The sequence below is a fragment of the Neovison vison genome, chromosome X, assembly GCF_020171115.1.
Source record: "Neovison vison isolate M4711 chromosome X, ASM_NN_V1, whole genome shotgun sequence".
Taxonomy (NCBI): domain Eukaryota; kingdom Metazoa; phylum Chordata; class Mammalia; order Carnivora; family Mustelidae; genus Neogale; species Neogale vison.
This window is the reverse complement of record NC_058105.1, coordinates 37,416,030-37,429,642: the sequence shown is the minus strand read 5'-3', so window position 1 is coordinate 37,429,642 and position 13,613 is coordinate 37,416,030. Positions and strand designations below refer to the sequence as shown.

Below are 13,613 nucleotides of genomic sequence, written 5' to 3'. Positions count from 1 at the left end.
CTTTCAACCAAACACCCTCCCCCTTCCCCACTGCATTGCATCAGAGCCTTCTACAGCTTGTTGTATTGCTTCAGGCATCCCCCAGCCTGTGGCTTGGGGTTAATATCTGGTCCTTTCCAATCCCACCCCATGTGATTGTGTCTTTGTTTCAGATCCAGGAGAGTAATCACACTCAGACTGGGTCTCCACTAGCCAAAGCAAAAAAGACATTTGAGGAAACAATTGGCCTGTCCCTGCAGAAGGGGATTTTGGGTTGTCTGAAAACCGGCCGATTGCCTCAATTCTCCTCTCTACCTGACATGACCTCAGGGCCACAAGTGGCTGCTTTCCTTGGCACTAATATGGTCAGTGCACAATGACTTCAGTTGCTTGAGAAGAGGCCATGTCCCAAGAGAGAGCTAATTTTCTTACAGTGAATTTTCTTAGAATTGCAAGAGAAAAGGCTCCTGAGAACTGGGCTGCAAACTTCATTGTCTGCGTCTCTCCAACATCTTTCTGAGGGCCACTTAATGGCATAGGCAGGGGGGAGGGGGATGCTGAGGTCCCCAGGCTATAGTCAGGCAAACAGGTATGGTGTTCCCAGGGAATGTAAAACCATAGAACTAACTACAGATTAGTCAGACCTTTATTATCACCATTTTCCAGTACTTCTGAAAGGTGGCAGTAATCAAATTAATCCCTTGGGTGGCCCTCTGTGGGTCCCTCATCCCTTTGGGAGGGTCACATCTCAGGCTGAGCTTTCAGGAAAGGCTTCAGATTCATACTCATTTCCCCCATCAGTATTTCCACTTTGCGTTCCATCCTCTCAGGACTTTGCTCTCAACCTTCTTAGAGAGGAATTTGGAATTTGAAGAAATTTCTTTGTAGGGGAGGACATGCAGTGGGTACCCAGCTCTCCCTTCCAGGAGTACCTAGCGTGATAAGGAGAATCACCTGCAGAATCCATGCTTCAGTCCAATGCTTATTCAAACCCTTTCGAAGCAGGGATACCCTGTTTGCCAACAAAATACAGTGTGGAATCCCAACTCCTAAGTCTTCTTCAAGCCTCTCCTTTAATGTCATTTCCTCGGGGATTTCTTCCTTGTCCTTCCATGATAAGGAAGAGTCTTGATGACTTACACGGTCATGGCCCCCTTGGTCTTGCCCTTTCTTACCATCCTTGGGATTATTCTCTGGTAGATGATGAGCTCTGTACAGGCAAATGCCAGCTCTACCTTGTCTACTGCTAGAACCCCAGAACCAAGTGTAGTACATGGCCCTCTCTGGGTGTGCCAGACATGAGTGAATACCCGGAAGTGTTTCTGTTACTACAGCATGTGAGTAAATGAACATTGGAAATAGCCGTGTCACATGTCACACCATGGGATTTTAGTGAAATTATGGTCAACCACCCCCCTCTAGGTCATTTTTTCAGAACAACAGAAAAGGGGTCAGTCACGTTTTCCTACCCTGTGTTCATGTGGTGACATTTTAGAACGAATAGCCGTGGCCACCACTCCCAGATTCTGGTGGGAAGATTTCTTCCTCCTCTCCTTGGCACTAAAATCAGATTCTTGCTCTTAACTAAAGCCTGGTGGAAGTCCTGTGAGGATACCCCCTCTCCTTTTCTATACTAGGACCCACAGAAATCTCCTTTTTGGTTATCACAGGTTGGCACTTATTTCAAAACCAGGCTCAGGATCTACTTTCTGCCTGAAGTAAGTCAAGCCTTGGCTACTTTCCCTTTTCTTTGAACGACTGGAGTTCAAGGACAAATGTCTCACTGAATTTTCAAAAATGGAATTTACTGTGTACTTGCTTTGTGCCTATCACGATCATGAACACAGTACATTATCCCATTTAAGTCCCACACAAACCCTTCGAAGCTAGGACTATTCTTACCCATTCTACAGACAGAGAATCAGAGATTGAAAGATGTAATGGGGGGCACCTGGTGGCTCAGTTGGTTAAGCATCTGACTCTTGATTTCAGCTCAGGTCATGATCTCATGGGTTTTGAGATTGAGCCCCGGGTTGAGGGGGGGCTCAATGCTTAGTGGGGAGTCTGAAAGATTCTCTCCCTCTGCCCACCCCTCTCTGTAAAATAAATACATCTTAAAAGAGAGAGAGAGATGTAGGGAATAGGGAGAAAGAGAAAGAAATGTAAATTGTTTGCATATGCTAATTCCCTGTGTTCTCTTGGTTCCCTGACAGGAGTGGACTCCTCAATAGGTTTGACTCCAAACTTCTGTGATTTTATTATTAACTGTGGTGATTCTTTGAACAGAGGTGAGCCTCTTGACTACAAGACTGCAGATGGCTTGAGCCCTTCTGCAGTGTTTCCTCCCCCACCCTTCCCTCCTGATGAAGCAATCGCTCTCCTCAGATACATTCCTGAATTTCAAAATTCACTTCTAAGTGCCCCCTCTTTGGAGTAGCATATGGCCACAACCCTGCAGTGCTAATGCACAGGCTGCATCACAGGGAGTTGTCAACAATGCTTTTAGAGGAGCAGCCCCTCACTCCTCACCTCCACCTGTCCCCTCCCCATGGAAGCTTGGAAGCTGCTACCTTCCACCATAAACAAACCAAAACCTGGGCATTTTAGAGAAGTAACAAGTTCAGAAGTAAAAAGGAGATTAAAATAGAGAGGGAGGCAAACCATAAGACACTCTTAACTCCAGGAAACAAACTGAGGGTCGCTGGAGGGGGCAGAGTGGGAGGAGGGGATACCTGGGCAATGGGCAAGAAGGATGGCACTTGATGGAATGAGCACTGGGTGTGAGATGCAATTGATGAATTACTAAATCCTACCCCTGAAACTAATAATAATAATAATAATAATAATAATAATAGAAGTAAAAGGAGAAAGCTGGAAAGCAGGAGAAATGACATAGGGTTATTATCAAGGGGAGGAGGTAGGGACTGTAGAGACTTAGGTGGAAACCTGTGTATGGCTTGCTTATTTGATCCTGCTTGCTTCCTCTCGCCCCCTCACCCCCAATACACACACACACACACACAACCCTCCCTCCTACTGTCTCCATTGCTGGGAGGTTTTCAGTGACTCCAGCCCTCTGCTTGTAATTTTATAATTGAGGAATATATTTTGTGGGTAATAAAGAGTATATAAAGTCTTTAAAAGTAAGAAGGTATCAGGGTTGAGCATCTCTCACTCACTTCACTCAGTGTTTCCTCTCTAAGGCCCAGACAGCTGCCCTGAAGGGATTCAGGTCTGATTGTCGAGGGAGGTTCTTTTTTTTTTTTTTTTTCAGTTTATTTATTTTTAGAAAAACAGTATTCATTATTTTTTCACCACACCCAGTGCTCCATGCAATCCATGCCCTCTATAATACCCACCACCTGGTACCCCAACCTCCCACCCCCTCGCCACTTCAGACCCCTCAGATTGCCCTCTATAATACCCACCACCTGGTACCCCAACCTCCCACCCCCTCGCCACTTCAGACCCCTCAGATTGTTTTCCAGAGTCCATAGTCTCTCGTGGTTCACCTCCCTATCCAATTTACCCCAACTCCCTTCTCTCTAACACCCCTTGTCCTCCATGCTATTTGTTATGCTCCACAAATAAGTGAAACCATATGATAATTGACTCTCTCTGCTTGACTTATTTCACTCAGCATAATCTCGAGGGAGGTTCTTAATGGTGGAGCCTGGGGTGGGGAGTGGTTCTCGCTAGGGCCAGGTGGGCCTGGGTCTGGGATAGCCAAATAACAGCGCCAGACTGGAGAGAGAGTGCGTGATGAAACAGGGGGCTGTCAGTACAAACAGAGTGTCTGATATTTTGCCTCCAGCCGGTTCCTCACCCCCTCTCCACTGCCCCACCCAGACAGGTGAAACTCCTTGCTCCCTCTTCTCCACTCCTCACCACCCACCCTTGCCCCCAGGACTGAGCTTAAGCAGGTACTAATTAGTACTATATATATAACTTGCTTATGTTCAGGGTTCAAGAGGCTTGTGTGGACTGGCCCTGGAATCTAAGCGTCAAATAAAATGATGTTTCTATAAGAAAATGTTGGATTCTAACCTGTGGGCCAACACTTCACTGCCAGATTGGAAACTGCTTAAACAACCAGGAGGCAGTTCAGAACTCTTGTCTAGATAACTTGAAGCCGGGCCTCGGGTTTCTTGTATGGTCCATTTTGCCAAAGCTCCATACACACCACATTGGAGACTAATTATTCTCTCTCTCTCTCTCACACACACACACACACACACAGACATGGATAGAGATATAAGTATTGTAATATGCACGATGGCTATTCCAAATATTATATTTCAATATAGATAGTCTTTGTAGAAATAAAGATACTATTTGTCAGGCACAACATTGAAACCTTAGCAAGAATCCTTCACAGCTGTCCACAAATGTGACATATTGATTGAAGCACTAAAAACCAAAAACCAAAAACCAAAAACCAAAAAAAAAACCAAACCCCTATATGTAAATCTGTTATCTGTGAGTTATTTTAAGAGACACCTTATGGCAAATCATTTTTCGAGGCAAATAAGCACTTTTCCATTTGTGTCTGTTAGCCAACATTTTATTCATTTTTCTTAGACCGGGTGACAGAGAAGATGTTCTGAAGGATTGCGTAGCCCCTGGATATTTAAGTAATCTCTGGACTGCTTTCTTTCTCAACCAGAGAAAGAAACTCACTAGATTGGCCATGCACTTGGCAAATACTTATTGAATGTCTGAAAGTGCTGGCCACTGGGTCTCTGGCCTCTCGGTGCTCTCTAGTCTAATCAGGGAGACTGGGGCTGAGAAATGTGATATTTTTATGCACGCAGTTGACTCTTGAACAACATGTGTCTGAACTGTGCAGGTCTGCTTCAACATGCAAATTTTGCATTGTACAGTACTGTGGATGTATTTTCTCCTCCTTAGGCTTTTCTTAATATCGTTTCCTTTTCCTTAGCTTCCTTTCTTGTAACAATCCAGTATATCTTACATATAACATACAAACTATGTGTTAATCGACTCTTGATGTTATTGGTAAGGCTTCTGGTCAACAGTAGGCTCTTAGTAGTTAAGTTATATGCCAATTTTTGACTGTAGTGAGGGGCTGTCCCCTGTAACCCCAAGTTATTAAAGGGTCCACTGTAACTGCATAGAAAAGGTGAGTGCCCTTAATGTCCTCATCTCTAAAATAGGGCCAGTAATGTGAACTACCACACAGAGGATTAAGTAAGAAAATATACATGTCAACAGATCGTACTCCAGAGATTGGCATGAACTAAGTGCTTTGGTTGTTATTTCTTAAGATCATGGGGCAGGGCACAACCAACTGTGCCTGAAAGAGGTGGATAAAGTCTGAGATGAGCAATTTGAGTCTTAAAAGATGAGTAGGTGTTCACTGAATAGAGACATCAGAGGGAGCTGGGTGCAAAGGCACAGAAGTACTAAGGACTTCTAAGTACTAAGTTTTTGTTAGTACTTCATAGTACTAAGGACTTTCTACTAAGTACTAAGTTCCAGAGAATGGAGTACGTATGGCAGGAGGATACAGTACACAAGGAGAAATGATAAATGGTAGCAAATTAGGAAGGGAGCAGGTAATGCTCCACAGAGGAGGTGACATTTCGACTGGGTCTTGAAGGATGAGTAAGAGTCTGCTGGGCAAAGAAGAGGGAAGAACATTCTACTGGTGGAAGGGCATATACAAAAGCACAACACTGTACACATGTATGAACAATTTGGGAGACTGTGTACTGTCACTGAAGCTCTGCATTTAAAAACTCCTGTCCCCCACGGAAAGGTTTCATGGGTATCTGAGCTTGTTTGGCTGACCAGTGGGGTGGGCCCCCTGAAGTCAGTCTGTAGGAGGGATTCAGTGGGGAATGGAGGCTGTACACGGAACCATAAGGAAGAGGGACTAAGAGGACAATCTCACGTCAGTCTTAGAGGCTTATGCTCAGTACAGCCTCCGCGTCCTGGCAACTAAAAGGCTGGAAATGGAACTTGAAGGAATCATTTCCATGCAAAAATACAGGAGACCCTGAGGCACAAGAAGACCCCTGCCTTGGCCCACATAATACACACTCAAGAGCTATGTGTTAAACTGGTTTCATGGAAGGTGGCAACATAAAACACGGGTGGCGAGAGAGAGGGGCATTCTCTCCACTTGTGCCCAAGATAAGGTGCCACTGGGGAAGACTGAGGATTCCAAAGCACCACCACCACACCGCATGTCTAGGCCTGCAGAAGGAGCCCCCACCAGTCATATCCCTGCAGGCAGTGGTGAGGCATATCAGAAGACTTATGGTGGTCAGGAAGCAGTGGGTGGCCCACATGAAATGACAGGGACTTCCTGGGAATCACCTGGGTGTGGAGACTCCGAAGAGGAAAAGATCCTGTAGGAGGAGAGAAGGACAAACACCAAGAAACATGGTCCACACCTAGAAGACCAAATTGCTATGACTGAAATTTGAATGCAGGTGATCAGGGCAAGGGAAGAGTACCAAAGGGAGTCAGAGTGTCTGGTTTGAGTTCTGTGTGGTTCCCCCACTGGAGGTGGAGTAATGTGGGGATTTAGAGTCCATTGTAAGGTAAGGGTGGGGTGGAGCAAGCTGACAGAGATGAGGGGAACTAGGTACAGCTAATGCACACAGTATGGGGTGGGCAACTAGAGGCCAAAATTCAGACCAAGCAGTAGGTCAAGGATTTGGGTTTCCAGGCTTGGCATGGGGAAATGGTTTCCCAAGCACCTCCTACACCAGGATAACACTGCTTTCCCCATTACCTTTAGTGTTTTCCTTTCTATAGGGCTTCTCCCTTCAGTACTCAGACACGGCTACATATCTCCCATATTCAAAACGAAAACTTTCCAGGGGTGCCTGGGTGGCTCAGTCAGTTGAGCATTTACTCTTGGTTTCCACTCAGATCCTGATCTTAAGGTGGGATCGTGTCGCTGCATTGGGCTCCGTGCTCGGTGGGAAGTTTACTTACCCTCTCCCTCTGCCCCTCCTCCTGCCTGTGCACACACTTTATCTCTCTCTCCCTGAAATACAGATATAAATCTTTAAAAAACAAAAACAAAACCCCAAAACTTTCCTTTGACCCCATATCCTCCTCCAGCTACTTCCTTCATGTAATTGCTCCACTGTCTACAATGAAGCTTCTCCAAAGAGTGACTCTAACTTCTGTCTCCAATTCCCCATCTCCTTATTCACTTCTGGCTTCTGCTCCTATCATTCCCCCAGCAAGTCACCACCAATGACTTCTGTGTTGCTCACCCCAGGGCACACTTTTGTGCCCTTATATTATCTGATACTTCAGCTTTCTTGGCTTCTGCTACAGCACACACCTAACTGCTTTAGGGGTTTGAGGCAACTTGGTTTGGATCAACATAGATGACAAAACTCTCACCTTGCTCCCTGTGCAGCAGACTGAAATTGAGGCTCTCCTGAAACCCAAGTCAGTGGCCTTCTGTCCCCAATCTCTTCAGTTGTCTGGGCCATGGCTTTCCTGAACATCCATGGTCATGAATGAACGTTCACTAATCCCTTGACATGCACTGGCTAAATTAAGCCTCACTGCAGGATTGCAGGCAAAAGGCAATAGTATCATAATTATCCCTGTTTTATAGATGGGGAGACTGACACAACTGGGAAGTATAGAGCTGGGATTAAAAGCATAGGCAGTTTGACCGCAGAGTCCCCACTCTTAGTGTCGTTGCTACTGTGGGAGAGAGAGAGCATTGAGCTGAGTGTGAAACAACCCCCTGATTGCCTGCTACAGGGTCCAAGGTCAACACCGACCAGGGACTCAATTACTCACACAGCATTCCTGGAGATGGTTTTTCAAAATTAACTTTTTTATTAATTTAAAAATCAAAAAATACGCCGACTACATAAATAAGTACCCTATTTAGGTACATGTCTTGTGAGAAGAACGAAAGGCTAATACTGTTACGTTAAGTTTACTCTTACTTGTTTACACGAGTTAACTATAAAATGGCTACAACTGCTAAATGGTGCTTATGGTCTTTGTTGTTCCAAGTGTTTATGATACAAATAAATACACAAGAAGAACCACATCCATTCCTCTCCTAACTACAGGTGGCTTGGCCTCTTCTCCTTATGCTTTATTGCCTACACCACACCAAACACTGGAAGGTTTCTGTGTTGGCCTAGCCCAGTTCCACAGCTCCTGATTCAGAAAGCACTTTGGAAAGGTGTGTCCCAGCCCCTGGGGGCAGAAGTCTATCTAGGGAAGCTCTCTGGGTGTTACCTTATGGTTGAGCTTTCAGAGAACACCTGGGTGGGAAGGCTTTGGGGTGAGTCATTCCAAAGGGGGAATCACCACTTGGCCTGAGGATCCAGTTACTTGTTTCCACACTATGGAAATGCTGCCACCTCTGGGAGGGAGGAAGCAGCTACTCAGCAGCCTCATCCCCAGTAATGCTCTCTGGCCTCTGGGCCCTGGATGTCCTCCCTCCCTTTCCCGTAGAGCATATGTATGAAGCGTTGGTCCCAAGAAGGCCTGGCCATGAGGCACCCCTGTATCTCTTTGAGAACAGACTCCTTTATGCCAGGTTGCCATAAAGATTTTTACATTTTTCCCTATTGGTGTCATCGACTGTAAGGAAAACAATGTTCCTCTCTCTTATGATCATGGAGTGGGAAATACATGATGTCTGCATCCTTGATACTTCTGAGTACTCATTAGAGTTCATTCATGCCCAGCACAAGGGATGAATCTAGAAGGCAAGCTTGAGATCCTTGTGGAGAATTTATAGTTTTGCCACAAAGATGATGTCTAAAGCTAGGCCTCTGAACAGAGAAGTTCTGCTCTGGTATCAAGCTGCAAATAGACATTTTCTGAGCAGCCTTCTCCAGGATTCATGACTCAGATCCCCACTCGCTGGGTGAGATGAGAATGGCAGGAAGGTTTAGAACAAAGATCTTTGTCAGAATGTCCACTTCCCCAAATGTGCAATAATTCTCCTAACTGAATAGCCAAACTTCAGAAGCTTGTGGGGACTGAGCCCCTTTGCAAAGTCAAAACGAACTCCTGTAATTGGAAAAGAAGGAAAACTGCCCCTTTAAGGAGCTTCTAGAATGTAATCATTTAGCCTAAATTTTTGGACTATAGAACTCTGACCTCAAGAAAATTAGTGAATATTGAGCTATTCGTCGGTGACTCCTATTGACTTGAAAACACAGAAGGTTGCCTTGTTGACTTTCAGTCACCATTTTTTCAACAATTATTTTTCTTCTGCGGAGTCAGTTTCGGAAGATTTTACCCAGTTCTAACTTCTTTACGGGGGCCTTGAGGGCTCAGGGAGAAAAGAGAAGTGGTATCACTAGGGAAAAGTTATTTACAGCTTCAAAGTCAATGTGGTCATGAAATGGTGTTCTTACTCTTCACCCTGCCACCATAGTTCGTGATTTCAGCAAACACACCACTGACCCAAGGGCAGAAGTTTCTGCTCGCAATTCCTTCTTTATCCTCCTGGGTACCCACAACTTCAAAGCTACTTGGGAGCCAGATGAGGGAAAGGAGGGGAGAGACTATGCTGGCTTTGACTCCGAAGAAAGGCAGCAATTTAGTCTGTGTGTGTGTGTGTGTGCACATGCGCACACTTGCGCGTATGCATGCATCTGTGTCAATGAGGATAGGGAGTTAATTTTTTTCTTAAAAACACAAGACATCCTAAAATTCAAAGAGTATAATATTTTCTCTGTACTACACAACTTCTACTAAGTCTCTTCTCTTTCACTGGAGTAACTTCCTAGATAGAAACCCTAGGGTTCTGTTTACTCTTTAAAGAAATGTGATTCTCCCAGAAACTAGAGCAGTGCTGTGGTGTTCTATCCCTCTTCCTCCCACAAATAATTCAAGACTCTTCTAGTCTGGCAGGAGGTGTCTGAGGACTGACACACCACTCCACACAGAGGAGCGAGTTATGCTGTGCATGGCGTGAATAATGAACTGCATTTGAGTCTGGGGTTTTAGGACACTGTTGACTTAAGCAAAATCAGCCCACAGTCCAGCTGCAGCTTGAGTTTTCTTGCTTTACCCTCTCCAATACTGTCTGTCTCATCTAACAGTGGCCCTTTTCAGACCTCTCCAGGTATAAAACCTTGACCAAATCTTCAAGCTCTGTTCTGCACACACGACTTGAACACATCTGGCTGATCTGAGCTTCTCCTTCGGTGAAGATCTTCCACTGGCCTACAAAGCAAACACAGAGTGGCCCAGACATATAAGAGGAGGACAGAGCCAATAAGGAGTGTAACCAATCTAGCTGATCCTTACCCACTTTGTCCCCAGTGCGGGGGGGATCAGAATACAAACATCAGGTGGTTTCAACAGAGCAATCCCCCAAAACATGTTTCTGGGACAGATACGAAAAAGGGCCATGGAGCATTCATTTCAACATGCAGGATTTGTAAGAATCCCAAGAATAATACCTAATGGCCTCAAGAGTCAAACCCAAGTATTATTCTTGGAGTTTTTGCAGTATATCTAGCATTTGAGAAATGCCCCACTATTAGGTTGTGAGCTAATTAGGTGGCTCACTTGGTACCACGTCAAATAAAGCAGTACCTGTATGTTACTGAGGTTTTGCTTTTTGGGGGGCAGATACTGGTTTAGGGAACTTGATTATTTACTGCTCTTTTCTCTTTTCACACCACCTTTTGCTAACAACTGTCCACCTCTGTTTTATTCTATGCTCACATGCTGTCCTTACACCCCCTTTAGCACACCTCTGTCCCCTCCTGTGGCTATCCCTCCCATTCCCTGCTTTCTCCTCTCCCTCCACGGACGTGCCCATACTTCCAGGCTGTCCTTACCAGCTTGCCCCTTCCCCAATCCATCATGCTAGTTGAGCAAATATTTTTGAGTTCACACCCTATGCTGACCACTGGTAATTACTCTAGATCATCCCTCTTCTGGACCAGTCCTTCTCTGACTCTCCTGATCCTCAAGTGTCAAGATTTTCCTTCTTCCGCTGTCACTTTGCCATGGCAAATAATCTTCGTAACAAACTGCCCACACTGGATATCCTCCTTGGTCTTTCGATTCCTGTACTTGTGGTGTTACAACCTAGGGAACTCCTGGTCCAAGGTCAGTAAGCTTCTCTTCATCCAGAATCTATTTTCAACCTCTTTTCTTTTCCTGGCCACAGGAGATCATGTCCCTCTTTCCTTACAGACTCAATGTCTCTGTTCCCTTTCTCCCCTGGATCCTTCACTTTTCTCTGTTCTCTCCAACACAGTGGGAAAGGAGAGAAGGGTCAAGCAAGGAACCTGCTTCCCCCAAAGTCTTGCTGTGTGCCAGGATCTGATGGTCACATGACAGAAAGGGTCAGGCCTCTTTTTGATGATCCCCTGCTGGATCATCTCAGTGCCCACTTCCTTCAGTTGCACACAGCTGGAGGCACACACTGTCTACTTCTGCTATACACCCCAAATCCTGTTGTGGACAGAGAGTTCATTTCAATCATCTTTCAAGCCCCACCCCCCTCACCCCAGTACAGTGCTTGCTCATGGTGAAACAAAAATGTGTTCTTTGAAATTAATTGGTAATTTCAAAAGTCACATCACTGGTACCAGATCCTAGTCTCTGCCCTTTTTATTCCTAACTCACATGTACGGGCTCCCAACCCTCAGTCTGAATTCTCCTCCTTTCTGTTCAGTTTATCGTCTGTAAGTTTCCTACGTTAATAAACAAGTGACCTCATCAAACCTATTTCCAGCTGCCCATAGGATAAACTCTGCTCAAATGGCCTTTAAGCATCTTCAGCTAAACATGTTCCAAGTGAAACGTATTTTCCCCCCACTACCTGTTTATTCTCCATTGTTTCCCATTAGCGAATTAACACTATTCACCCTGTCTATAAAGTTGTTATTGTTGGGAGTCATTCCAAACTTACTTCTTTGTAGTGATGCTCACAATTTAACCTCAGAGGTGTCCCTCACGGTGACCTCTCCTTCCCTGCTGACCAACCTAATATAATGTAAGAGTTGTTTGTTTGTTGTTGTTGTTGTTTTATGGTATAAGGGCTTCCTAATTCAGAGTACCACCAACTACTTAATCACTGAGAGTTCACTTTTCACTCCACACAGTGGGCACTCCATTCTAAAAAACAGACCTGCATGCATTGCACACTTGCTTAAAGCCCTCCCTTGGGGCTCTCACATCTGGAAAGCAAGTCCAACTTCTCAGCATGGTATGTTGGGCTCTTCAGAACGGCTTCACCAAAGTATAAGTATCAGACAGATAAATCTGTCTAGCCAAGACACATCTTCCTGAAGCACCATTTTCATCTCACTAGGCCATTTGTGAGTCTACAGAGAAAGCCACTTGCCTTCTCTGTGACCTTCTCCCTGGCCTCTTCCAGGGCCGCCTCCTCACCACGTTTCTTGTTCACTCCTGTCTGAGTCTTCTCTTAGGCTGAACCCTCTCCTTGAATGAATTTCCTGACCTGTCGCCCCATCACACCTTTCTCTTTCAAAACACACCTCCTCCCCGAAGCCTTCCTTGACTAAGCCCCTCTGGCTTCCTCACAGATTTCCCTGAGTACTTAAGTATTTAACTCTTCAGAACTAGACTGATTCATAGAGAAGGTATTTTCATGTTCTGTCTTGCCCATTGGCATTCCCTTTGGATAGGAATTCTGGGTCTTCTATTCCTTCAGAAGTACTCCCCCCTTCTCCAGTCCCTAGCAGTATCTAGTCCTCAGGCTCCATCCTGCATAGAAAGAGGGAGAGCTGCAGGTATGACCCAGTGAGTGCCTGGATGCTTTTAAAGAAACAGGACAACTCGGGCAGTTCTAAAGAGCTGAACAGCGCTTTGCTGCACTGGGATGTGTTATCTTTCTCTCTGTCTCTCATCCCCACCACCAGAGGATTCATCCTTCCAGATGGTACGTCTCCACTAATGAACCAACCAACTCCGGGATCTCGTGAGCTTTCTCTGACCCTTTGGAGACTCCAGGGTTAGCAGTGTTCATTAAAGAGAGTCAGGAAACCTGAACTCAAGGAAGCTTATGCTCAGACCACATCTGGATTTGTCTTCACCAGGTCCAAGCTTTTCAGCTCACATTCAGAGACCCCTTCTGCTGCTAAGTCCCCCAGAGAAGAGACAGAACATCTTCTGACATGGACCCTAAGCCTGCTGATAGTCACCGAGAATGAAAAGAGACTTTACTGGGGGCTCTGCTCCATGGAGGTCTGGAGGCATTTTCCAGGGGGGAGTAAAGAAACACAGGGTTACCACTTACTCAGGGTCGTCCTGGTCACCAGCTTGAAGTGATGGAGTTCCTCAAACATCCTTTTGGAGATCTTTTCAATATGGAAGTGCTGGAGGATGCCTGGGGCCAAGTGAAAAAGTGGGGCAGGTGGTCAGGCCCTCTCTATCTGGAGCTACCACCCCCTTCTTCTGCTTGGGTTGAGCATATCATCTCATTACTGGGGCTTAGGAGTATCGAGCTGGGCTGTGTAATGTGCTTAACCAGGAACTTGGATGGCTCAAGGGTTATAATTGACTCCATCTGTTTTCTTGGCTCACTGGCCTCTCCTAGGTTCTCCAGAGAATAGAGATATTGAAGATAGTGTTGCTGACCATGGGACCCCCTCCTAGGGAAAGCCACATGAATT

General features: G+C 45.5%; 1 protein-coding gene across 5 annotated transcripts in view; it reads right to left on the bottom strand.

Moving 5' to 3' along the window:
• Nucleotides 1-7,798: 7,798 nt before the first annotated feature.
• Nucleotides 7,799-13,613, bottom strand: part of CHRDL1 (chordin like 1) — a 132,900-nt gene continuing 127,085 nt past the window's right edge. For all 5 annotated transcript variants that reach the window (XM_044235461.1, XM_044235463.1, XM_044235462.1 and 2 more), the window contains 2 exons: nucleotides 13,238-13,327; nucleotides 7,799-10,182 (listed from right to left, as the gene is read on the bottom strand). In XM_044235461.1, the coding sequence (XP_044091396.1) occupies nucleotides 10,052-10,182; nucleotides 13,238-13,327 (221 nt within the window). In that variant the 3' untranslated portion in view covers nucleotides 7,799-10,051. The remainder of the gene's footprint in view (nucleotides 10,183-13,237; nucleotides 13,328-13,613) is intronic.